The sequence below is a fragment of the Triplophysa dalaica genome, chromosome 24, assembly GCF_015846415.1.
Source record: "Triplophysa dalaica isolate WHDGS20190420 chromosome 24, ASM1584641v1, whole genome shotgun sequence".
NCBI classification, from domain to species: domain Eukaryota; kingdom Metazoa; phylum Chordata; class Actinopteri; order Cypriniformes; family Nemacheilidae; genus Triplophysa; species Triplophysa dalaica.
The window spans coordinates 1,565,941-1,592,303 of NC_079565.1; the positions used below are offsets into that span (position 1 = coordinate 1,565,941).

The following is a 26,363-nucleotide window of genomic DNA, read 5'->3' on the forward strand; positions in this document are numbered from 1 at the left end:
CATACATATTCATTCTCAAATCATATATATTCATTCATATTAATTCAAATCATATATATTCATTCTCAAATCATATATATTCATTCTTATTTCATATATATTCATTCCTAGTAGTATTAACTTCTATTCACATAATAGGTGCCTTAGTGTCTTGTTGTTTAACCTCGTTGAACGTTGAATCATGTGTTTTTGTGTCATATGCTGTGTCATATGCTGATATAGGCAACTGTTGTTGCCATCCCAAGGTTCCTAATGATGTCAAGGGACAATTGTTTTGATTATTGTAATGATAGATGTCTATTGAATACATCTTTGTGATTATATCTGATTGTGCAGGAGGAATTAAGACTTAACAGAAAGTCTGGTGATTTTCCACACTTGTGGTTTTATATGACGCCTCCTGTTACAAGCTTATAAGTATTTGTCCTAAATAATAAACATTGGACTCTGATTGAACAAGCACTTGTTGTCTGTGTCAAACTTTGTCTCCTGATCAGTAACTCTGTGTGTTCCGTCGGCTAGACTCTTCAACAGTAGAATATTGTTTAGAGAAGGGACCTGAGAATTTTACATTCCAACAGTTCCCTAGATGGGGGAGAACACATTTATGTTGATGGGTCTTGTTTAAAGCCCTCTGACGGTGTCTACCTCTGTGGCTATGCTGTGGTTTCCGATTCAGGCGAGGTAAAAGAAGCTTTTGCTTTAGACTACAATTCAGCACAAGCAGCAGAGTTGGTAGCATTAATACGGGCCTGTGAGCTGATGACAGGAAAGAGAGTAACAATTTACACAGAAGTATGCGTGGAGTGTTCTGCACCATTACGCAAAAATGTGGGAAGCAAGAAGTTTCAAAACTGCTGATGGATAGCCAATAGCACATTCAAATTTGATAGGACAGTTGACTGAAGCAGTTCAGCGTCCACTCGAAGTGGCCATAGTAAAGGTGAAGGGTCATGCTTCTGGGGACGATGAACGGGCTATAGGCAACAGAAAGGCTGATGAGGCCGCAAAGGCAGCAGCCCAAGCTCAGATTAAATCACCATTTCATCCAAAAAAATGAAACACAGGTAGCAATGACAGTGCACACAACGAATGTACCTGACATTGATATCAAATTCCTGCAGTCAACCAACAGAGGGAGACTTAGAGCATTGGAGCAAAAGGGATTGCACTTCTAATAAGGAAGGGATTATTAGAGATGGACAGGGTAGAATAGCACTACCGAAATTAGGATTAACTATCCTAATTAGACATTACCATGGGTTATCTCACACCAGTTGTGCAAAAGTAGTTCAAGCAATTAATCAATTGTATTGCATTGCCTATGTTCATAAAACAACGAAACTAATTTGGATGCATGCTTAACATGTGCTCAGGTAAATCCGCACAAATCAGCTAAGCACGATGCATTGACACATCCGGAAGCTCCTTTTCAACATTTACAAATTGATTTTACGCACAAGCCGCTGATAGGAAATCTAAAATATCTTTAGGTAATTGTTGATCGATTCTCAAAGTGGCCTGAAGCATTTCCATGGGCAAAAGAGGACGCCAAAACAGTGGTAAAAATCTTAACGAAGGAGATATTAGACCAGTCATCAGAGAATCGGACAACGCGAACAGGTTCACGTCAAAAGTAACACAGCTCTTAGCAAAAGCGTTGTCGATTGATTGGCATTTTAATATTCCTTACCATCCGTAAAGTGCAGCAGTCGTGAATCGAACACTGAAAACACGACTGACAAAAGCTCGAAACAGGAAGAAAGTGGGTTGATTTGTTGCCCGCAGTATTGGCAGAAATAAGAATGATTCCATCTTCCACGACAAAATTGTCGCCGTTCGAGGTACTAATGGGTAGACCTTTCCCGACACCGTGGGTCAAAGGTCGGTCTGGTATTTCTTCTCTTTCTGATCTACAGGTGATCCAGGAGGACTATGTGACTTCACTAGTCGAAAAGTTAAATTCTATATGTGCTGATGTTTCTTTGTGCCTTGCTCTTCCCTCAGAGCAGCCTACTCATAACTTTGTTCCAGGACAAAAAGTCTTTGTGAGGATTCTGAAGCCAACAAAGGTTGGAGAACCAAAGTACCACGGAACAGTGACCAGTGACTGTGATTGCCGTCACACGGACAGGAGTTCTGACGGACTACCAGCCACAGTGGATACACGCTTCCAGAGTGAAGTTGTTATCTACAGGAGAGCAGGCAACTTTTCAAACTTAGATAGTGCACCAGGAATGGTGTGGGTTTGTGGTGAAACTGCATATTACCATTTAGATATAGGGGAATTGAAAGGTTGTTGTTATGCTGCTATTTTGTCCACAGGAACTAGCATAATGGAAAAGAAAAATCTGACCACATCTTTGAATAGACAGAAAAGGGAAACGAAACTGCCTAATTATTATGCAGGCCACTTGATTAGTGATCCATGGACTACTCCTTGGGAAAATGTGGGTTGGACCATTGCAGATTTGTTTACAGGAATCGGTACTACGGTTGCTCTGAACAAAATCAATGGTCTGGCATGGCAAGTTCTTTCTCTGGAAAACGACACAGCACAAGCTTTAAACTTAATCTCCATCGAATTAAAGAAAACGAGAGTTGCCGTCGTGCAACATAAACTTGCTTTGGATATATTAACAGCAGAGAAAGGCGGAGTGTGCAAAATGTCAGGAGTATCTTGTTGTTTTTCAATTCCAGAGTATGCAGAGATATCACTGACGTTGTGAAGCACATGAGAGAATCAGTTTGTGAACCCACACCAGTAGATGCAACCTGGTTTCAGTGGTTGGACAGCCTAACAGGGGGATGGGGATATTGGATAACCGGTACAGTAATTCCAGTGGTTATAACCATTTTAGCCTTGTGACTATTTTTGCCATGCATGTTGCAGTGTGTGGTCGGATGTGTTAAAAGATCTGTTACTTCCTTTACAACCAAAGGAACCTATCGAATGATGTTAGCAAGTGAAACGACTGACGTCAACCAGGTTACGCTGGTTGCACGCACATGTAAAGGTTATCGTCCGAAAGATCAGAATCAAACTTGGGGATCCACATTTGATGGTAACAGCGAGACGGACGAGGATGATAATGATTATGTTCTGACATATGAGTTAGAACCAGAACCAATACTGGTGATAGAAGAACCAAGAAATGTTGATGAACGTGACAATGAAATGGAAGGAGATATAGGGCTTGACGATTCGGTAATTGAGATTGGAACGGTAGAAGATGAAGAGTAGACATAATTATGTTTATGTTTTTGTTTTGATTGAAGATGATTGGTTCTGTTATGTTTTTATTACAAATTAATCTGATTGATCTTTTACCTCAAAGAGCAGCTTGCAAACCAGAAATCCACAAAAAAAATACGCAACTGAAACCATCCTTTTATTAAAGATTTTGTATTAACCCCTTTTTCCCTAATCAATAGTTTGTTCTTTAAGGGGACACAGGACTGCTTGTAAGACCGTTGGTCTGAAAGTGGCCATTGTGAGAATCTGGATTTCGTCCTGTCCTCTACAAATATTGCATCTGCGTTTAATACAAAGTTCTTATATCATATACATACATATTCATTCTCAAATCATATATATTCATTCATATTAATTCAAATCATATATATTCATTCTCAAATCATATATATTCATTCTTATTTCATATATATTCATTCCTAGTAGTATTAATTTCTATAGTTTGTTCTTTAAGGGGACACAGGACTGCTTGTAAGACCGTTGGTCTGAAAGTGGCCATTGTGAGAATCTGGATTTCGTCCTGTCCTCTACAAATATTGCATCTGTGTTTATATATGATCTCAAATCATATATATTCATTCTTATTTCATATATATTCATTCCTAGTAGTATTAACTTCTATTCACATAATAGGTGCCTTAGTGTCTTGTTGTTTAACCTTGTTGAACGTTGAATCATGTGTTTTTGTGTCATATGCTGTGTCATATGCTGATATAGGCAACTGTTGTTGCCATCCCAAGGTTCCTAATGATGTCAAGGGACAATTGTTTTGATTATTGTAATGATAGATATCTATTGAATACATCTTTGTGATCATATCTGATCTAAACAGAATTAAGACTAAACAGAAAGTCTGATTTTCCAAACTTGTGGTTTTATATGACGTCTCCTGTTACAAGCTTATAAGTATTTGTCCTAAATAATAAACATTGGACTCTGATTGAACAAGCACTTGTTGTCTGTGTCAAACTTTGTCTCCTGATCAGTAACTCTGTGTGTTCCGTCGGCTAGACTCTTCAACAGTAGAATATTGTAGAATATCAGTAGAATACAGTAGAATATCTAAAATAAATATGTAACTGTAAACTTGGCTCTCTACACTGTGGTAGGCTTTGAAAAGCGTCAGCTTTATGACTAAATGTAAGTTTAGATTTTGTCAGGTATGATAAAATTTGTGGTATTATTTTATTCTTATACTATGTTGTTAATCTTTGTTTATTAAGTTTTTATCTTTGTATTTCTTTGTGTGCATTCTATGATTGTAATTGATGTTGTACCTGCCTGGTATGATAAACTGTTATTATTGATATATTAAAAAATCTCCAGAGTGTTATAACCAGTAGATTAAAAGGAGCCTGTTTTGTTACCGCAAAATCAATATGTCAGGATAGGATGGACTAGTTTATACTAGAATTTGTATTATAAATGGGGCATTACTATAACTCACGTTACAGATTTCCACCGATCACCTGGCTTACCAAGTTGCATGATCGTGACTAAAATAACTATTGCTATTTTTCTGAGCAAGCATGTAGCAACCAGACTTAATGATACTAGTTTACTAGGCGAGCTCTGACTAAAGATCAGAACTGACAATTTTGTGTCCGTGAGATCCACGAACCCCGCCGGCGTGAGACTCTGTGTGACTGCAGGTCCCAATCGAAAGAATAACTATAAATAATAACTAATAAAGTATGAAGAAACAACCTGGGCAAGACAAAGACTTCAATGACTAGACAGAGTCTCTATATCCTTCTGCATATTTTGCCACCAAAATTGGTTCTTGACTAGTTGAGTGGTAGTAGCGATGCCTGGATGACCCGAACTGGAAAATACATGAACCTATCTCGTGACCTTTTCAGGGAGGAATGAATGTCAGATTAGAGGGACAATTCTGAGGGGTGGGTGTTGAATGTGGGCCTGGGAGATCTCCGTCATGATGTCCCATTGTACTTAAGCTACAGTGATAGATTGTGGAATTATGGATTCAGGATTGGTATTGTACGGTGTGTGGTCAAATTGTCGAGAGAGCGCATCTGCCTTGCTGTTCTAAGAGCCTGGGCTGTAAGTGATTGTAAATTGAAACCGGACAAAAAACAATGCCCATCGTGCCTGTCTGGGGTTTAGCCTCTTTGCGGAGCGTAAATACTCCAAGTTACGATGGTCAGAGAGTACCTTAAACGATGTTGTGTTCCCTCCAGCCAGTGCCTTCACTCCTCAAAAAGTGCCTTCATGGCCAGAAGTTCCCGATTCCCAACGTCATAGTTTTTGTTCTGTGGGGGAGAGTTTGCGTGAGAAATAAGCGCATTGGAATAGTTTAGATTCTTTGCCTTGACATTGAGAGAGAATACCCCCAATGCCTAGATTAGAAGCATCCACATCCAACACAAAAGTTAGTTCCGGGTTGGGATGATGCAGGATTGGTGCAGTGGTGAATCGTACTTTCAACTTGCTGAAAGCTTGATCGGCAGTTTCTGACCATACGAACGATTTGTCGTTTCCTCTGGTGCAGCGATAGTGCTGAAGTTGCGAATGTAGAAATTAGCTAATCCCCAAAACACTGGAGCTCCTTGAGGTTCTAAGGATGAGGCCGTTGTAACATTGCTTGGACCTTGTGATCATCCATAGCCACTCCTTCAGGGCTGATTAGGGATCCAAGGAATGATACTGAGATTTGGAAAAATTCACATTTCTCAGCCTCCACATACAATTGATGGCAAATTATAAGTTTGAGAACAGTTTGTACATGTTCAATGTGTTCCTCTAGGGATTCCAAGTAGATGAGGATGTCGTCAATATAGCACTGCGGGCAGATTGTCATTCAGAAGTTGCGGTCACGGGTGGCTGTCTTCCTATGGGAACCAGCCACCATTTTGTCTGTTACCTGGGCTGTGACATCTGTGGCTATGGCCCCGATGACCACCCACGTTAGCAGCGTTAGTGATATGGGGAACTCTGCGAACATAAACCCGCCAGCCAAGTGCTCACGGGCCGATTGCACTCCGATTCGCTCTTCTGAACGTTCCCTAACCGGCGGTGGCATACCGTCCGGATCCTCACACACACACTCGGAAACGATGTGTGACGTAGATCAGATGTCGCTCGCAGCATCGGAGGGAGGCTGGCATCCGCGTCTGACGAATACAAGCTCCACCCCCAGCGGTCGAGTTAGGAGGAAGCAGAAGTGATGTCATTTATGCTAACCCGGGGATACGTGGTTCCTGAGGTCTGAGCGTGGTGCAAACCACGCCCCACCCCGGGTGCCATGTTTTTCCCGGAGGTGCATGAGGAGCTGTGTAAACTTGGAACACTCAACTCACGGACCGTTCCAGTGAAACCAGCTCTGCCTCCCTTACTTCCCTCGATGGTGGGGCAGCGAAGGACTATGTCGAGATCCCCCGGGTGGAACGTAGCGGACGGCTACCACCTGGGGGGAATCGGCCACGCCTACTGTCCAAAGCACGAAAGACTTCGGCATCACTGTTGTCAAAAGCTTGCGATGCCGCGGGCCAGGCTGCCTCCTCTCTACGCCATGGCCATCCTGCAGGTCCGCCAGGCCAGGGCGTTGAGAGAGCTCCACGAGGGTAAGGCCGACACGGGTAAAATGCAGGATATCCGTGCCGCCACTGACAGCGCTCTGCGGGCGCCAAGGTGGCGGCACGGTCCCTGGGTCGGACGATGTCCACGGTAGTGGTCTAGGAGAGACATCCCCGGCTATACCTTGTGCAGAAGAGTGACACCAAGAAAGTCCGCTTTCTTGACGGCACCCATCTCGCAGGGTGGGTTGTTGGTAACGCCGTCGAGGACTGCGCTCAGCAGTTTTTGACGGTGAAGCAGACAGTGGCAATTTACCACATTTTTTCACGCCGCGACTCGGCCGCCTAGAGGCCTCCGAGATCCCGTGTGACGTCTGCTTCCATACAACCCAGGACCCCTTCGACATCGGCTCCGGTTCCTGTCTCCCCACAGGTGGCACCCCGGAAGCAGAGGTCGAGGGGGAAACCTCCACCCTGTCAGCAACCTTCTTGCGAGAAGGGACACTGACGGGAAGACCCCAGGGAGAACAACATCGGGCCTTTTCAGGGCCTGGCGCCCACTTACTCGCAGAGTTTTTCCGTTCTCCCCGGATGGACTTGCAGCCGATCGCACACTCCACTGGACTGTGCTCGGCGAACCGACATCACACCCTGGCGAGGTGTGAGGTCGTACACATACGACAGCTGTCACCACTCTCAAACCGACAGTCCGTGTCGTTGTCCCGCCAGGCAGGTACAAAGGCGAGACCAATCTTCCCTCCGGGGACCCTCCGCCACAGATGGCGCCCACTTCCTTCAAGAGGGTTGGGGACCACCGAGCATCCTCCGTGTCCCCGGATTGCCTTAAATTCGGCCCTGGTAACTCTCACGTTATCTTGAGACCCAGGCCCGGATGCGTGCCCAAGAAGTTCCCACTACTCCCTCCGGGGCCAAGTGGTGAACTTGCAGGCGCTCCCGATAAGGGAGGAAGACCCAACCCGATCAGTGTTGTGTCCAGTACGTGCTGGACCGCACGCAGAGCTCTGAAGCTCTGACCAGCTCCGTGTCTGTTGGAGGACAGCAGAAGGGGAAGGCTGTCTCCAAACAGAGGCTGGCGCACTGGGTCCTGGGCAAACACCTTCGCAAGGGTTAACAACCTTCGCGTAAACCGATGTTAGCCCACGTCTTGCGTGGCGACATGTAGGACTGGCATCTAAGGGGGCGTATGCCTGTGAAAGCATCTTCCCACCCTCCAAGAGGTTGGGTCAGTGTGCTATCTACCTTTTTCTTCTTACCCATGTTTATTTTTTAATAGTGACCATGTCCTACAGAGCTGTTCTTTATTATTCTGTATAACGGAGAGAAAAAACCTTAAGGTTTGAACAACTTTATACACGTCAATTTCTTATCTAGTTATTAATAGGAATGTTTTTTATGTTATGTTTCTTTTTATAAACTGCTTGACAGCATTGGCTGATTTATCAAAACAGAAACCTCTGTATTGATACGTATATCTGCAAGTTAATGGTCACAATAAACAGTATTTATGTTAAGAGCACAGCCCTGTTTAATGCCTTGTTCCATCTGCCTCTTTTTTACTGTTCGCACCTGCCCCCTTAAAGGTCTCTGCACGGCCCTGGGCTTGAATGCCGTTCATTTCCCAAATGATCTTCTCAGCCTCTAAGGCTCGACCAGAGTCATTTGTCATTGATTTTGTTACGCAGATCTAGCTACCTGCTACCAGTAGATGTCGCTGTTTGTTCTCTCAAACGGGCTGCAGCTCCACCTCAGAACAGTTTAGATTCATTTAATTTTCTTTAAATCATAGCCAAACATGATAAGATCTGCTTCACACATTAATCATTTTTAAACTGTTCTTTTTCACAGAATTTCCACTAACATCGATTGGGCGTGTTCGGTGTGTGACTCACGGTCACGCGCACGAGATTTGGAGGTGTGTCTGGTGGCAATGGGAAAGTGAAAGAAGAACTGACAACTTTTTGCGACATCGTGTTTTAAGTAAATATAAGCAGATTTCAGGTCCTTTGCGACAGACGAGAAGAGAGGTCTGAAGAAGGTGAGTCAATTACACATCATGCTTAAAATCTTTAATGATCATATCAGTAGAAAAATGTGTGATGTTCAAACAAACTATATATGGCCGAGCAGATTGAAAAGTCTACAGTAATTTATTGAGGGCGATTAGATCGCGCTTCTGAACACGGAAGTGTCTCCTTTTGAAAGCTTGTCCTTTAGGTTCAGCTTTACATTTTGTCTAATGTCATTTAATAAGACACAATATTACGTGCTGAAACGAACTATTAAAGAAATAATCCAATTAAATAATTTAACAAAAAAATACTAATAAAAGAATGGTTTATTGTATGTCTTGTGCTTCGCAAGAAGAACACAACGGATGTCAAAAAGCTTCCTGTTTCCTGATCAACCCTACACAAATATTAATACAAAACAACAAGACAAACCAAAGATTTAGAACTGAATCAAAATGTTGAACGATGGGCAAATTGTTTTGGGTCTTTTTATTGTTTTATATTCCTCACCATGCTCTTATACATAATAGAAAATATATTTTTATGAATCTTTAAAGTGGAACTATGCCACAGTGTTGATGTCAAAAGAACTGGGAATGGGAGGATCCTTGTAAAAATTAAACACAACATGTTAACATAAGACGGTTTTACCTAAATCATAGTTAGACTATTGTAAAACCATCATGGTTCATTTTCATAAGAGTTTATTTAAAGTGCAAAAGTTATTCATAATTTATTTTAATTTTGTTGTATGCATTCAAGTGAATTGTTTTATTTTTGAAATATTGCTACAGTATTCATACAGAGTTACTTTAATTAAGAGATCTTTAGAAAGAATGATTTACAAATTTGGCTGACTTTCCAAACAACCTTGTTAAAGGGATACTTCACCCAAAAAGGAAAATTCTGTCATCATTCACCTGCCATCAAGTTGTTGCAAATCTGAATACATTTCTTTGTTCTGATTAACACAGAGAACGATATTTGGAAGAATGCCTATAACCAGACAGATTTTGCCCCCCATTGACTACCATTCTTCTTCAGTTTCTACAGGCAAAAAGTGCAATAACTGCTTTTATTATAAAACATTCACTGCAGAAAACAAGGTAACCATTAGTTCTATTTTTTCCCCCTAAAATCATGTACCAAGCCTACTTTAAACTAGTTAACGATTCTTTAACCTTAAAACCTTTCCTGATATATTTTTATTTAATAAACGGATTATAGATATTCTTCCTAAGCAACCCTTATCTGGAAAAATCCTCTTAATAGCCACATGTCTAACACGGTCATTTTTTAATCAATTTTATTGCTGTTTTATTGTTTCTTAAACTCTAAAGTATTTGTCATCTTAAATAATTTGCATTTTAAAATACGTTTTATTTCTTTCTGTCAATCATTTTATGTAAAGCACTTTTGAATTGCACTTGTGTATGAAATGTGCTTTATAAATAAACTTGCCTTGCCTTGCCTAACAGGTCTCACGACAGAAATCATTTAGACAGCAGACCGATTCAAACAATATGCTTTTGTTCCTTATAATTGACACATTTATAAATGCGGTCTCTAGATCTATACCTACATCAACAATGTTTTGCTAATAGCAGTAAGTAAATGACCAGGACAGAAAGACAGTACTGTACTCTAATAGATCTCTCTCGTTCAGACTAAAAATACCGGCTCGTTCCTTCAGTGAAGGGCGTATTCGTTCAGTACATTCAACCATCTCGTTCAAAGCTCACACTTGAACGCTATTAGCTTTTGCTTAAGACACTCTTTTATGGCAAGATGCTCTTTGTGCTCGAGGGATAGATTTTAGTAAACGAGAAATATGATACAATGCATTTCGTGAACGAGAACAATTCGTTCAAAAAGAACGATTCATTCACGAACGTAACATAACTAGTGAGAGTTGGCAACCCTGTTGATGTGTGTTATATTGTCAGTTTTCAGTATGGAGTCAGTAGGAGTGAATGTGATGGAAGCGGCCGCTCTTGGGAGACCATTTCAGCTGGGTATGCTTTACGACTGCAGGAAAGATGCTCTGGTGCCAGGTACAACACTACAAATATATCTTTACTAAACCCTGATGAGTAATATGTGATTCAGACAATGTGTTGTAGAGCAAACAAGTTTTATTAAGGTATCACCTGCATTAACTCAAATAAAAGCACATTGCTGGAGAAAGTGACCTTTACTTCTGAATGCAGTTTACCTCTTAATGTTTGATTTGAAAATCATACATAGACTTTCCTACCTGATCTGGAGAATATTGCAGTACATAAGTCAAGAACTATAAATAAAACAAATATTGTAAATGAAAGATACCCCTTATAAATATACAAATAAAAAAGTTGAGAAGAATTTGTACTGGAGAAATTCAGAAGTCAAAGCTTTATGTATAAAACTCAAAATCAGTGTTTGTTTGATGTATGTAATATCTTTAGATACCCTACAGTATTTTTAATAAAAAGTTTGAAGGTTATGAAACGGTGATTTTGTCCTACAGGAATCACATTGTGGAATCAAGAGAAGCTCCAGAAGAGTATTCGATCTCGTCCCCAAATTAATACAGATTTTAAAGTTACAGCTTCAGACTCGATTGACGAAAAATCTCATTTATTGAACATTGACGGCTCTTTGAAATTGAGTCTGTTGGGTGGATTGATCAACGTGACCGGAGCAGCCAAATATCTCAATGACACCAAGAAGTCTTTCATTCAGCAGAGACTGACTTTACATTATCATTCAACTACCAGATTTGAAGAACTGACCATGAACCATTTAGCACCTGAAAATATAGCTCATCCTGATGTGTTTGATCGTGACACAGCGACACACGTGGTGACAGCAGTGCTGTATGGAGCGGACGCCTGCTTTCTGTTTGACAGAGAGGTTTCTTCAGACGAGAACAAAACTACAGTAGAAGGAGAAGTGAAGGCAGCGTTTGACAAACTTAAATTCATTACAGTAGATGTGAAGGCCAATCTAAACATGTCTGACGTTCAGAGGGAAGCAGTGGATAAATTCACTGTCACATTCTATGGTGATATTCAGTTACCATCTAATCCCACCTCTTTTGAAGATGCTTTGAAGGTTTTCGCTGATCTTCCAAAACTGTTGGGAGGAAACAGAGATCTTGCGGTCCCGCTGAGAGTTTGGCTGTATCCTCTAAACAAACTTCACTCAAGAGCTTCAAAACTTCTGAAAGAAATCAGCCTTGATCTAATCAGTGAATTAGAATCAATATTAGAGAGTTTAAATACAACTGAGATCAAATGCTGTGATCTTCTGAGAGATTCACCTGCTTTAGCTTTACCTGAATTTCATAATCAAATAAAAGACATGAAGAAGAACTGTTACACGTACAAGACGAGACTCATGAAGAAACTTGGTTCTCTGTTGCCTCAAATCCGTGGAGATCAAATAGAAGACTCTGCACTGAATGATCTTCTGAATGATCATGATAAATCTCCATTCAGAGAAAGAGACCTGTCAGAATGGCTGAAGGAGAGAGAGAGAGAGTCAAAGGTCATGAAAACATTACTCAGACAGCTGAAGGATTCTGGTGCGACGGTAGAAGACAACCTACAGGCAATCTTGATGGATCTAAACATTGGAACTGTGGTTAGTTACACGTTCACATCATTGGACTGGTCAGATGTGCTTCTTCCTAAACAAAAGGCTTATCTGGGATCTTCAAGAAGTGGAAACTCCAATGACCCTGAGTCTGAGAAGAACTTGTCTTGGCTCACTCCTGCCATCCACAAGACTATGAGGAATAACCTGGATATATTTAAGAAATTAATTGATTTAAAAAAACATGAACCAGTAAAGTTTGTTGTGTCGTCAAAACAAATGAAGAATCATCCAGGTTCCTGCGTTCTCCTGTATGAAGATGGATGTGTTGAAGGTGTTTGCCTTGTTAATCCATCCAAACCAGATCCTCCAAAAGCAGAGGTCAAAGATGACAGTGTGATTATAAATGTGGCAGACTCAACATGTCCCGCTACAGAGGAACTAAAGTTACTGTACAAAATGAAGGATGATCAGGACTGGACATCTCAACCCGTGCTGAAGAGCCAAAATACTGTAACACTGACTGATCTGAGAGCAGGCACAGAGTATGAGATTAAATGTGCAGCGGTTGGGAAACTCAGTTACACCACTGAATCAGATGTCATCACTGTTATCAAGGTATTTTCATTTATGAAAAGAATCCCAGTCTAGGGAGACTTGTATGCCTTAATATGTTATTTAAACAGTTTGTCATAAGAGAGACATACATTTTTGCTATTCCTTAAAATAAAACCCAAAATGGATATCTCATTTTAGCCTATGGAACCTGTTTTGCATGCACAGGTCAACTGAAATATAATAATAATACAGAAACACTTAGTTCTTCTGTTGATATATTGTAAGGTGCTGTAAGAAAAAATATAAAAAAAGATCCTATTTGGTCTATTTTCATTTGTTTTTGATCTCGTTACAGATTGTGCATACATAATAAAATAATCAGCATAAATGTAACATATAGAAGATTTGTTTAACTAATAAGTGCATTTTATCCAGATTAAAATATGTTTTTGGTTCACATCGACATGTAGACTGACAGGGACCACTTATAAACGCACAGAAAGCTCACTCCTGCCCAAATACACAAGATTAAAGTTATCTATTAACACAACCATAAGTAAGTATCTTATGTCATGATTCTGCCTCATCATGTCATGGCATGTCTTTCTTTGTCTAGTGGAAGGATAGGCACACGTTTTTGTTGGTTCTGACTTAACCTGCACTCTCTCTGGATTCATCTTCGGCCCGCCCCTCTGGTTTCCGAATTTAGCTTTTCATCATTCCTGACACACTCGTGGGAAGTGTTTGTTTTCTAATTTATATATACATAAATATATATTAGTTCCCTTTTTGTCGGTCTCTCTACGTTGTGTTGAACCGACAGATGGGGGTTCGCCCTTGAGAACGTCTTGGTTACGTCTGTAACTTTAGTTCCCTGATGGAGGGAACGAGACGTTGTGTCGAGCCGACAGATGGGGTTCGCCCTTGAGAACCAATCAACTCTGACTACTATAGAAGAGGCCAATGAAATTTGGCGAATTAAATTTGCATGCCGGTCTCCGCCCCCGGATATCAGCTATAAAAGGAAGACGGCGTGTAGCATTCATATACCTTTTGTTCTGAAGAGTCTGAGAGCCTCTCACGACTACAGCAGAGGACGATACGTGTCATGGCATAAGGGCCACAACATCTCGTTTCCTCCATCAGGGAACTGAGGTTACAGGCGTTACCAAGACGTTCCCTTTATGTCGGTCTCTCGATATTGTGCCTTGCGGACAGATGGGGTTCCTATGGAAAACGCCACAACGCTGTATCGTGTCACAATCTCTAGCGAAGCAATGGTAGCAGGCCTGGGCGTGTCAGCATGAGGCTTTCGTGAGACTGTAACCTTCCAGTGTGATTGTCAGGGGGTCCCAGTGCTTTCTTGGAGAAAGATGGGTACAGCCCTGACTGGTAAGCTTTCACGGACGGAGGCCTTAGCTCTCTACTGGCGAGAGGCCGTTCGGATCGGGTTTACACCGGTTGTATAACCTTGCGAAGGTGTTGGGTGTAGCCCAACCCACAGCTCTACAAATGTCTGCCAGAGAGGCGCCTCTGGCCAGTGCCCAGGAGTTGGCTATACCCCGTGTGGAGTGAGCCCGCACTGCCAATGGACCTGTAGTCCCAAGTGCCGGAGCACCAGGTCCCTTTGTGTACACAACCGATCTTGCAAGTGTGCCAAGATAAGCCAGTCGTCGAGATGGCTACGTCGTTCAGTACCCACACGTCTTTCTCCCTGAGGGACGAACGATCTTTGTGAAGACCCGTGGAGACAGGGACAGACCGAAGGGGAGGACTCTGTACTGATATGGCCGCCCCTCGAACGCTAACCGTAGGAACGGCCGGTGTCGAGGGAGGATCGGGAATGAAAGTAAGCGTCCTTCAAGTCGATTGCCACGAACCAATCCTGACACCTGATGGATGTCAGGATGCGCCTCTGCGTAAGCATCCTGAACGGCAGCTTGTGAAGGTGCTTGTTCAGGTGCGCGACCCGCCGTCTTTCTTGGGAACGATGAAGTACGGGCTGTAAAACCCGCTGAACATCCACACAAGTTTTGTGGCATGAAGGCCAAACCCTGTGGTGCTCCATCTTCTTCTTGTCCTGAATACAGTACCAGCTCTCATGTCGAAAGTCTAATCTGTCCTGAGCCGTTCCATCTGGTCTTGATGATCCCCAGTATGGACAGTCTTTAATGTCTCATTTCTGCCTCCACCTGCTCTGCTTTCCCTCTGTCTTACAACGTCCTCAAAATTCAGTGTCCCGATTCTGGTGCTGGTGGAAAGGAGGGTAATCAGCAAAGTTGCTTGCAGGTGCTGCTGGGTTTCAACACTCTGCGTCACTCTTCCTCCTACTGGGGCCCGTTTCAATAAGGAAGTTCAACCAACACCGAGTTGAAATCTGAACTCTGAGTTGATTTACTCAGGGAATCGCTACTCTGAGTTTTCAGTTTCAGACCAGCTGATTTGAGTTGGTTCAATCCACTCTGAGTAAGTTCACTCTAGGTTATGAGCGTGCAGCATGGCGATGAAAAGCCATCATCAATTGAGTGAAGATAGCACAATTCACCATGGCAATGGCACGTGACAAAAAGCGCATGCTCATTTCTCGGCAATCTAATTGAAGGTACTGTTACAAGCGTACGGTGAATAGGAGCACATATTTAGAAAAAATGTATTCACTTGTTAATGTGCAAGTTTATATGTCAATCACTTTTATATTTATTTTGTTGAAACTGTGAGAATGGGAATTATATTGAACGCTCTCGCTCTCTCTCTCTCTCTCTCTCTCTCTCTCTCTCTCTCTCTCTCTCACTCGTTCCCTCGCGCATGTAGGATGCCTGATTGGGAAATGTTAAATAATCTACTTAAACTTGCCTTAAAAGTTAAGATAAAACGTCCAAACAGGGCCTCACAATTCTATTTCCAACATAAATATAACTCTCTGCGAATTAATGCAGCTTCCTCATTTATGGTTTCCTGAATAAACGGACATGCCATTTTAAGGTCTGTGTGACTAAATTGAGCGCGATTAGGAACACGAATCAATAAACAAATGCCATATGCAATTTCAACCCGGCTTGCGCTTCGAAAAGGGGGCGGAGATTGTGACAAACCCTAGCTTTGCGGTATAAAACCTGGTCCTGACCAGGTTAGGTTCACGGAGTATGTTACTCTGGTTCTCACTCGGAGTATAAGATACCTGGATTTCTGAAATGGGCTTGACTTACCCTGCGGTCGCGGGTTTGAAATACCACGCGTTCTGAAACCAAAAACCCTAAGTATTCCGTTTTCTGGGGTTGACTTACTCAGAGTTTGCACTTACCCTGGTTTTTGAAACGGGCCCCTGGAGGTCCATCTTCTGCTAGCTTCAAGGACAAGATGTCTTGTTTGCTTCTTGTTGGCATTTCTGCACCATTTTGTATTTTAACAGGGAGGGGTTGCTAACCCCCCTGCCACCTCCTTTCTCTACCGGACTTGGGACCTTCTATGGCGGATTTGCAGTTTAGTTTAATCATTTGTAAATTTAATGTCATATACTGTATGTTATTACCTGTAGCTCAGTTGTTTGTGCATGACGATAGCAACACTAAAGTCATAAGACATATTTAATTTTTAAAAAGATTGCTGCATCCGGATTACCGTGTGTTAGCAGTTTTGAGCCATTGTTATCTGGGAATAACGAACCTGCAAATGTCACGACTGGCCAATCAGAATCAGCACAATAAATTATCGGCCATATCTGTATCTTCAAATTTTACAGAGGTCTTTCTCAAGCATTTAAATCTGCCCTCTCAAATAGATTAGATCATGTGGTAAGTCTGTAAGCAACAATTAAGGAACCGGGCCCTTTAGGGTTGGTTCCCATCCATCCAGTAGAGACTGCAGTGGCGTCTCTGATTGTACCCCCTGATAAAACATTAAGGCAGGACCCGAGATGCCCGAATATGGAATGTAGACGTACGGATAACCTAATAGGCAAAATATACAATTCAACGGCCTGTTTAGAAAGAACGGTTAATACTCTTGCCCAAATATTGTTAGCAATCAATACCTCACTCAGTTAACACGGCTATGGAACATTTATCAGAATTACTTGCGGGTGCAAAGGCGATTTTTACATTTATGCATTTGGCAGACGCTTTTCAGTGACTTGCATTGCATTATACTACAATTTGTTTCTGAGTATGTGCAATCCTTTGGATGGAACCCATGACCTTGACGCTGCTAGTGCCACGCTCTAACCACTGAGCTATAGGAAATATTGATGCATTAACTGTCATGATTCTCGGATTGAGACATGGCGAGAGAACCCAAGTGCAGGCAGACACAGACGGTAGTGATGGAACAGATATTTATTTAACAAATAAACACTAAACAAGAAATGCAAAACAAAGACCCACGGTGGGGTAAAACAAGACAGGAATATATATAACTATAACAAGGACAAGAACACTGACTAACTAAACTATAAAACAAACACTGGTAACAACACTAAACTAACACTTACTTTTGACACGACAACAAGAACATTCAGGAACAGCAAATCAGAGGTACAGGTACAGAGACAGGAACATGTACAGCAAGTAATGCACGAGCAACGAGACAAAGAAACATGAGGACTCTTTATAGGGGAAACAACAGAGGATCGAAACGAGCAACAGGTGCTGGGGATTAGCACTCAGGGAAAGCTGACGAGGGACGAGATGTAGGGAACAATGACGAGACACGAGAAAGATCACTCAATCTCACACAAAACCATAGGTTATGCCATGACTCCACTCAGACAACAAGAATAAACATGACATGATAGTGGAATCATGACATAAGCCCCCCCTTTAATGAGCACCTCCAGGTGTTCATCAAGGGGTAACTAACAAGACAAGACCGACTGGGAAACAGACAAAAACCAGACAGACAAGGTGAACATGACAAGGGGCATACAAGATATGATTACAAATGGGTTGGGTTGAGACAACAAAAATAACAAACAAGGGAGGGGGGGCGGGGGCAAACAAGGAAACATAGGGAGTCCAGAAGGGGCAGGGCTGGGAGGGGAAGTCCTAGCCCTGGGGGACGCGCTAGGGCGCGAAGCCCCAGGAGGCTTGACAGGGGTAGTCCTGGGGGGAACTGTCCTAGTCCCCTGCAGGACTGCTGGGCTAGTCCTCGGCTGGAATGCCGGGCTGGACCAGGGCTGGAAGGCCGACTGGATCGTCGGCTGGACAGGGCTTGGTGCTGACGACGGCTGGGCAGCCGGACTTGACGGCGGCTGGGCAGCCGGACTTGACGGCGGCTGGGCAGCCGGACTTGACGGCGGCTGGGCAGCCGGACTTGACGGCGGCTGGGCAGCCGGACTTGACGGCGGCTGGGCAGCCGGACTTGACGGCGGCTGGGCAGCCGGACTTGACGGCGGCTGGGCAGCCGGACTTGACGGCGGCTGGGCAGCCGGACTTGACTCCGATTCCTGGACCGGGCTTGGTTCCGGCTCCTGGGAGGAATCTGCGGCCGGGCTGGACGCTCGGCCCGTCACCTCCCCACGGCGCCCCCCCAAAAAATATTTGGGACTCGGGACCACCGGACTCGGGACCACCGGACTCGGGACCACCGGACTCGGGACCACCGGACTCGGGACCACCGGACTCGGGACCACCGGACTCGGGACCACCGGACTCGGGACCACCGGACTCGGGACCACCGGACTCGGGACCACCGGACTCGGGACCACCGGACTCGGGAACTCCGGAACAGTTGCCGGTTGCTGTGCTGACCTGCAGGACAGCAACTTCGGCCTGGGACGTCCTCCACAGGACATTCTCCTCCCTCTACGGTCGGTCTGGCCCATGGCTGACTCAGCCGGGCCAGTGGGGGACCGAGGGAGTACTGGGTTGGAGGTCTCCCGCGACGTTGTCCTCGAGTCTCTAGCCATCCACTCATCTCGAACTCCACCAGTAGGGCTGGCGACCGTGGAGCTCGAGCCAGAGGGTACTGACTCCCCAAGGGCAGCGGCGGCCAGGACGAGACCCTCCGCAGCGCTCGACCGTGGGGTGAAAGTCCCATGTGGAACCTCACCCCCGGGATCGCTACGGTTGGCCACGTACCTGACCATGTCCGCAAACCCCAAGGGAGCCAGCAGCCTCTTCTCCGACGGTGTGAGGCGCCGGGTGAGGCAGCAGTTGAAGATCGTCTTCAACTCCGCCTCACCAAACTCGGTCACCTCTGCCACCGCCGAGAATGCCCTGTCGAACTCCTGGTCACCATAATTCCCCTGGCGGAATCCAAGCATCAAGTGGGCCTGGCGAGACCGCAAGGACAACGTCGTACCGTCCATGCTGCCTACTGGGTTCTGTGTTGGCTCGTGCATTCTGTCATGATTCTCGGATTGAGACATGGCGAGAGAACCCAAGTGCAGGCAGACACAGACGGTAGTGATGGAACAGATATTTATTTAACAAATAAACACTAAATAAGAAATGCAAAACAAAGACCCACGGTGGGGTAAAACAAGACAGGAATATATATAACTATAACAAGGACAAGAACACTGACTAACTAAACTATAAAACAAACACTGGTAACAACACTAAACTAACACTTACTTTTGACACGACAACAAGAACATTCAGGAACAGCAAATCAGAGGTACAGGTACAGAGACAGGAACATTTACAGCAAGTAATGCACGAGCAACGAGACAAAGAAACATGAGGACTCTTTATAGGGGAAACAACAGAGGATCGAAACGAGCAACAGGTGCTGGGGATTAGCACTCAGGGAAAGCTGACGAGGGACGAGATGTAGGGAACAATGACGAGACACGAGAAAGATCACTCAATCTCACACAAAACCATAGGTTATGCCATGACTCCACTCAGACAACAAGAATAAACATGACATGATAGTGGAATCATGACGTTAACATTAACAAATCATTCAATGGTTTTCACATGCCCTCATGCTATCTGGGGTACTATTAATATGGCAGGACTCTAGACTAACTTTTTGCACTGGTTGCACTGGTGCGCCTAACTTTATTTTTTAGGTGCACTAGCAGAAAAGTTAGGTGCACCCAAATTTTAGACCTCATCACATTTAAAGCATTTACCTGGTTTTACCAGTTCACTATTTTTTTAATGTTCATGTAGGCAAAATTTACTTGTAAATGATTGACAAACAATCTGGTCAAAATAAAGTTCTTTATTTGAAGCACAAATCTACAAGAAAGGTAACTTACTAAAAAAGTGTTTAAAGTGCTTCAGTGAACTGAAATTTAAACTAAAAAGATATCAAGATAAATGGACCAGGACTTGACGGCTCCGTGTCAGAGCATTGCTTATGATTTTCGGACGGATCATGCCTTAACTTAACATTATATTAGTTGAATATTAGTAAGTAACATATTTGGTAACACTTTCCTTGAAGCATGTATCTATAATCCATTATAAAGAGTTATTAAAGGGTAAAATGCATTATTATTATTCACATTAATAATGTGTGTTGTAATGCACTATATGTAGTTGTTAAGAATTATAACCGATTTAAAATGTGTAGTGTAACAATGAATTGCTTAGTGTTATAATGTATTAACTGTAATAACAATTATCTATTAGACATTACAATGCATTAAAATGTGAATTACAATGCTTAAAAACTACTTTTATAAAGCATTAAACACACATGCTTCAAGGAAATTGTTACATATTTTCATAAAGCATAGCAGCCTGTTACATGAGTCCCAGAAACCCTTTGTCTTGAAAGCTATTATTTATCCAAAAGAAGCTATTTTATGAGATAAAAACTCTGTAAAGACGACACCACAGCGCGCATGTGTGTATTCATGAACGGAACACGGGGAGTGATGGATGCATATGCACCTTGAGTCTCTGTTGACCACATGCACAATTAGCAAAACTGACCAGGCATTAAATAGTAAGGTAATGAAAAGGAAACACACGTCCCTTCGCGATAGCCTACTTCCTTCCGCTCACAATCACGTTCATTCACGATCACGTTCTAATGACACGAAATGATAAATAAGGGAATAACAAATCGCCTTTATCGTAGTCCGTCAAAATGACACATTGCCTTAAGATTTTTCCATCACTTAGAAAAAATGAATCTTCTGTTGAAGCGATCACTACAGCTGAGTGGCGCTCGAGCTGCGGAACTGTCGCACTCTTTAATAGCTCTTGCTAACTTTAAAAACTACTACCACTCCTTTACGTGACTAACCCTCAAATGTCTTAAGGGGTTGCTGGTGTAAAAATGTTTTGGGTGCTTATTTCACATGTTTCAGATTGATAATGCATCGTCATTTCACACACCTTGTAGAATTGCCAGACCGGTGAAGCCATTTTCATAGCGCGTAAAATAAATGTCTTGCCAATTTTGCGTCATCTCATCGGCTTTTCTGGATCGGCCTTTTAGAGACCGCCGATCACACTTCCCAAAGTGATTATCAGTCAATTATGATTGGCGATCGATCAATCAGAGCACCTCTATTTTTTATTGTCGGTCATTTTGACTGACAGGCTCGTAAAAAATCCGTCATTTATTACAATGGTCCAAGGTGGCGTTAGGTGCAATAAGTATGTTCGTGACGTCCAAAAATACTGTATAAAACCGTGTGAATAAAACGAAAGTAAGTTAAGTGTTGCAGGGCACACTTAAAGAACGAGAGCTCTGCCATTATCACTACACAAGTGATCCCGGCGCAGCATGCAACGGGTTTCCCAAATCACATCCAATATGTCTAGTCAGTAACAATGACAGGTGAAAACACGCAGGTCGCTTCGCAGGCATATCACACTGAAAGGAAACGAGGATTAACAAATTTCATTGTGATCCGCCAAAATGACGTTCGGCCTGCAGATTTTTCCGTCACTGATAAAAAAAGTCAGATCATTTTCGGTTAACGCGAAACAGGTACACATACATACAGGAATATCTGGACCATGGCCAATCAGAGGGTAGGTCCTCCCTCCACTATCATTGATTGGTTTAGACAACGATATGGGCCTAATGTGTGTCTGTTTTTGAATCACAGGGAGACTTTCAGAGATGCGGAGACTTTATTTTCCCTCCAACAGCTGGTCACACTGGTGCGACCTCTGATTATTTTAAGTCGCACCATTGAAAAATAAGGTCGCATTTGCAACCAAATTTGAATTTGGTGTTATTTATATGTGATCGACACAACAACTTGATTTGACAGGAATTCTCATTTTCTTATGAGAACATGGATATTTTGTACAAGTTGTTGACAGTTAGCACAATTCTTAGAAAACCAGGAGCAAAACATTACCAACAACCTATCAAATAATATTTTCTGCTTATCAAGCACTGTTTGTAATGTTGATAATGTCCTTACAGTGATGGATGAACTTCTGGAACTTCTGTCTGTGAGTGATACTGGGGAGCGAGCGGGTAAACATGGGGCAGATAAGCGGAATCAGAGGATGTTTAGGAGAGTGTTAATAGATGTCTTTTAGATGGGATCTTAAATGGATGCCTGTCTGGAGGTGGGGTTAAGAGGGGCACCTTAAAGGATGAGGGCAGAGGGGCAGTGGCTCTAGCCACCGGGCAACCCCCTGTGCACAGCCCAGCTTCCGGTGCGCCTTCACTTTCCAATGCGAGACCCACTACCAAGGGGCCCAACAACCCGGTTAATTTGGGCCTCCATCCAGGCCATACAATCGCTGAAGGCGTGGGGAATCCTCTGATGTTCGACCCCCTAAAGAAACGAAAACCACCCATTAACAGTGTTGACATGCTACTATCGGCAACAAACATGATATATGTATATTCACAGATTGGCATTCAATAACAAAAAATCTAAGGATTTTAAAGAACAATTTCTCAAGGTTACAGTTCACAGTTTCGTCGCCGGCCCATTATGAACACTGGGATTCGTCTGTCAATAACAGCCAACCCAGAAAGACACAACATTCTTTTCACAGAAATTCAAATGCTACTAGAAAAAGTTGCAATACACTTTAAAAATCTAACTTGCAAAATGTTCTCCCTACAAGGAAAAATAATTAACTTGAACATAGCATTTATAGTTATAGGATTAAAATGATTGTTTTGCATGTACTGAACATAATTAGCCTAAACATGTTTCTAACAAAGATTATTTTGTTGACTGGAATTAGTTTCTCAAGTTTTTGGCCAAAATGCGTCAGAAAGTTTGCCTAACTTACAAAACAGACTATAATTTTTCTTATTCTTCACAGAACCAGCAATATCGCAAGAGTTTGAAAATTCCCAAGATGCATTTTAGCATGTTTAATTCTGTTTCTTATTTTTTTTCCTTCAAAGATTAGTGTATTAGTTATTGCTGTATGTCTTGATGTGACAGCTGTATGTACAGTTCGAAGTGACCCTCTAAATCAGTGGTTCTCAACTCTGGCCCGCGAGATCCACTTTCCTGCCGAGTTTAGCACCAACTCTGATAAAACACCTGAAGAGGATAATCAGTGTCTTCAGGAACAGACGCGTTCAACTTAATGTTGAGCTGCGCAGATTGTTTGGTACATGGCATTAAAGTACCGCGAGAGTGATTCACAGCGTACCACGCAATCTGCAATTGAATCTCTTTTGCAGTACTTAAATGTCATACGATGATAGATTTGCGCAGCGCCGCATTAAGTTGAACGCGTTTTTTTGAAGACGCTGATTAGCTTGTTCAGGTGTTTTATTTCAGAGTTGGGGACAAACTCTGCAGGAAAATGGATCTCGCGGGCCAGAGTTGAGAACCACTGCTCTAAATTATCACTGGGTGTGTTTGTACACAATATTGGAGTCACTTCTGCAGCCATAATGACTGACATGATGATCAGAGCAACATTTTGGCTTCTCATGACTGTAAAGAAACATGAATGGTAGGCCTATAATTGTTGATCTATTGTTTTTGAACTGTAATTGAGAATGTCATATTACACATAAGAGACATTGTAACTGAGCAATAATTAGTAAAACCCAGTTGATAAAGGCAAAGAGACTTGTATGACATGGTGTATGTGAGTCAATGTGAATTTTTGTGAATTGAAGGTTGTTGAGATATATATACTGTGTGAGCTGACTGATGCTTCTTGAATTGTTTTAATTGTAGAGTCACCAGACCCATTCAGCGAGGAGCAACTCTTCAGGTAAACAGTAAACAAATATACACATTGAAGTGCTTTACAGAAATGAAGAATGTCAAACACGCCTAATAAGAACATTACACATGAGGAAGAATAGAAACACAATCACAATTTTGTCCTTTTTTATTCAAGTGTAATTTACAATACAATATTTCCAAAAAAATTGGAATAAAAACATGATGGGATAAAGTAAAGTTGTGTTGAACTGTGGACTGTTTGTGTGTTTATAGTATCAACATTCTTTTAAGAGAGGTTGAATCAGAGAATGAAGGATGAGCTCTGTTATCTTAATACCACAATACGATTCCCTCTTATATAATTAAATTAAATTCACAATGTGTATTGTTCCAAAGCAGCTTTACAGGAGCAAATAAAAAAAACAGAAAAACACAGAAATATATAACACAGCACAGTGCATGCTGTTTATAGAACAAGCAAGATCATTCTAATAAATAATATCTAAAAAAATAATAATAAATGAATGCAGTCTCCCAACACTGCCCTGCTATAAAACAAAAGCTTGAATTAAAATTGTGATTTTAATTCATGCCTTCTTTAATAACATGTATAAGATTATGTTTACAAATGATGAGCCAGTCAGAATTAAGTGTTCCATTGCACAATAGGTTAAGTTCACCCTGTCTGTCAGTGTTTATTTTAATATAATAACAGCCGACTGTACATTATGCCCTATGTAAATTATTAGTTTTGCGGTGTGGAAGTAATTATTTTACCCCTTTTCCAGTTCCTTATGGATTGACAAATCAAGGAATGACATGCTACTTGAATATTGTTCTGCAGACACTTTTCATGACAATAAAATATAGAAAACAACTGCTGAGGTGAGAAATAAACATTTTTTTCTTCATTCAGGGAACACAATATATCTTGTGCTTACTGCACTGGCATTGATTCCACTGATTATAAACTTTGTTTTTAGCCTGAAAAAAGATGTCACTGGTGCACCCCCAGAGGAAGACATCTCAAAGACACTGGCTGAATTCTTCAAGGAACTTGAGGATAAACGACCAAACATTGACACAAGAAAGATCATACAGGCTCTGCACATCACAAATGGTTTGTATTTTTGAAAATATTATTAAGAAATCTATGATAATTATGGAAAAGAAAACTAACTAAAAGCTCGCTTTTCAGAGCGACAAGCTTTGTAAAATATCAGCGCGTTTTAGAGAGGCGGAGCAAAAAGGAGATATAAACATGCACAGTATGTGGAAAATACAGTGTTTTTTAACCTTAGATTGTGTTTAGACATTGTTTTACATGTAAAGCAAACAATAATATTCCTTTAAGCCACGTCAAATGACCCCTTTAACGTCTTGGTTACGTATGTAACCTCAGTTCCCTGATGGAGGGAACGAGACGTTGTGTCGAGAACGACAGATGGGGTTCGCCCTTGAGAACCAATCAACTCTGACTACTATAGAAAAGGCCAATGAAATTTGGCGAATGCAATTTGCATGCCGGGCTCCGCCCCCGGAAATCCGGTATAAAAGGAGGCCGGCGTGCAGCATTCACTTACCTTTGTTCTGAAGAGCCTGAGACCTCTCAAACTGCAGCAGAATACGATACGTGTTCGTGGCATAAGGGACACAACGTCTCGTTCCCTCCATCAGGGAACTGAGGTTACATACGTAACCAAGACGTTCCCTTTCTGTCGGTCTCTCGACGTTGTGTCGAGAACGACAGATGGGGTTGCCTATGGAAAACGCCACAACGCTGTATCGCGTCACAATCTCTAGCGAAGCGACGGTAACAAGCCTGGGCGTGTCATCTCGAAGCTTTCGTGAGACTGTAACCTTCCAGTGTGGTGGTCGGGGGGTTCCAGAGCTTTCTTGGAGAAAGATGGGTACAGCCCTGACCGGTAACTTTCACGGACGGGGCCTTAGCTCTCTATAGGCGAGAGGCCGTCCAGATCAGTTTACACCGGGTAAGCGCGACTCTTAATCAGAGAAGCGCTACAGAGGCCACCTCCTACCCGTGGGGAGGAATATGGTGGATATAGGTATGGTCTCGTCCTTGGAGGAGAACGCATGGAACGTGCGGACTGAGTAGTTAACCGCGAGGTGGAGGCCCACCTGGGGAAGCTCATGGGTTACCAGGAGTGGGAACCATTCTCATGAGGATACATCAGACGGAACAGCCCACGGAGGGGGTGTTACAGACGTCCGGTAGCACTAGGTCCGGTTAGAGCTATCTGTGATAGCTCACATGGTATCCCGGCCTAAGGGGGAAGGCTGCTCTGCCCAGCCAGCCCCCAGGGGGT

General features: G+C 42.6%; 1 protein-coding gene across 4 annotated transcripts in view; it reads left to right on the forward strand.

The window, feature by feature from the left end:
• The first annotated feature begins 8,699 nt into the window (after positions 1–8,699).
• LOC130414044 (stonustoxin subunit beta-like) overlaps positions 8,700–26,363 on the forward strand; it is a 51,133-nt gene continuing 33,469 nt past the window's right edge. For 2 of the 4 annotated variants that reach the window (XM_056739667.1, XM_056739669.1), the window contains exons 1-6: positions 8,713–8,848; positions 10,769–10,876; positions 11,332–13,019; positions 24,046–24,082; positions 24,825–24,921; positions 25,020–25,156. In XM_056739667.1, the coding sequence (XP_056595645.1) occupies positions 10,777–10,876; positions 11,332–13,019; positions 24,046–24,082; positions 24,825–24,921; positions 25,020–25,156 (2,059 nt within the window). In that variant the 5' untranslated portion in view covers positions 8,713–8,848; positions 10,769–10,776. Of the gene's footprint in view, positions 8,849–9,796; positions 9,929–10,768; positions 10,877–11,331; positions 13,020–24,045; positions 24,083–24,824; positions 24,922–25,019; positions 25,157–26,363 lie in introns of all 4 variants that reach the window. The other 2 variants (XM_056739670.1, XM_056739668.1) reach the window with 2 other exon arrangements.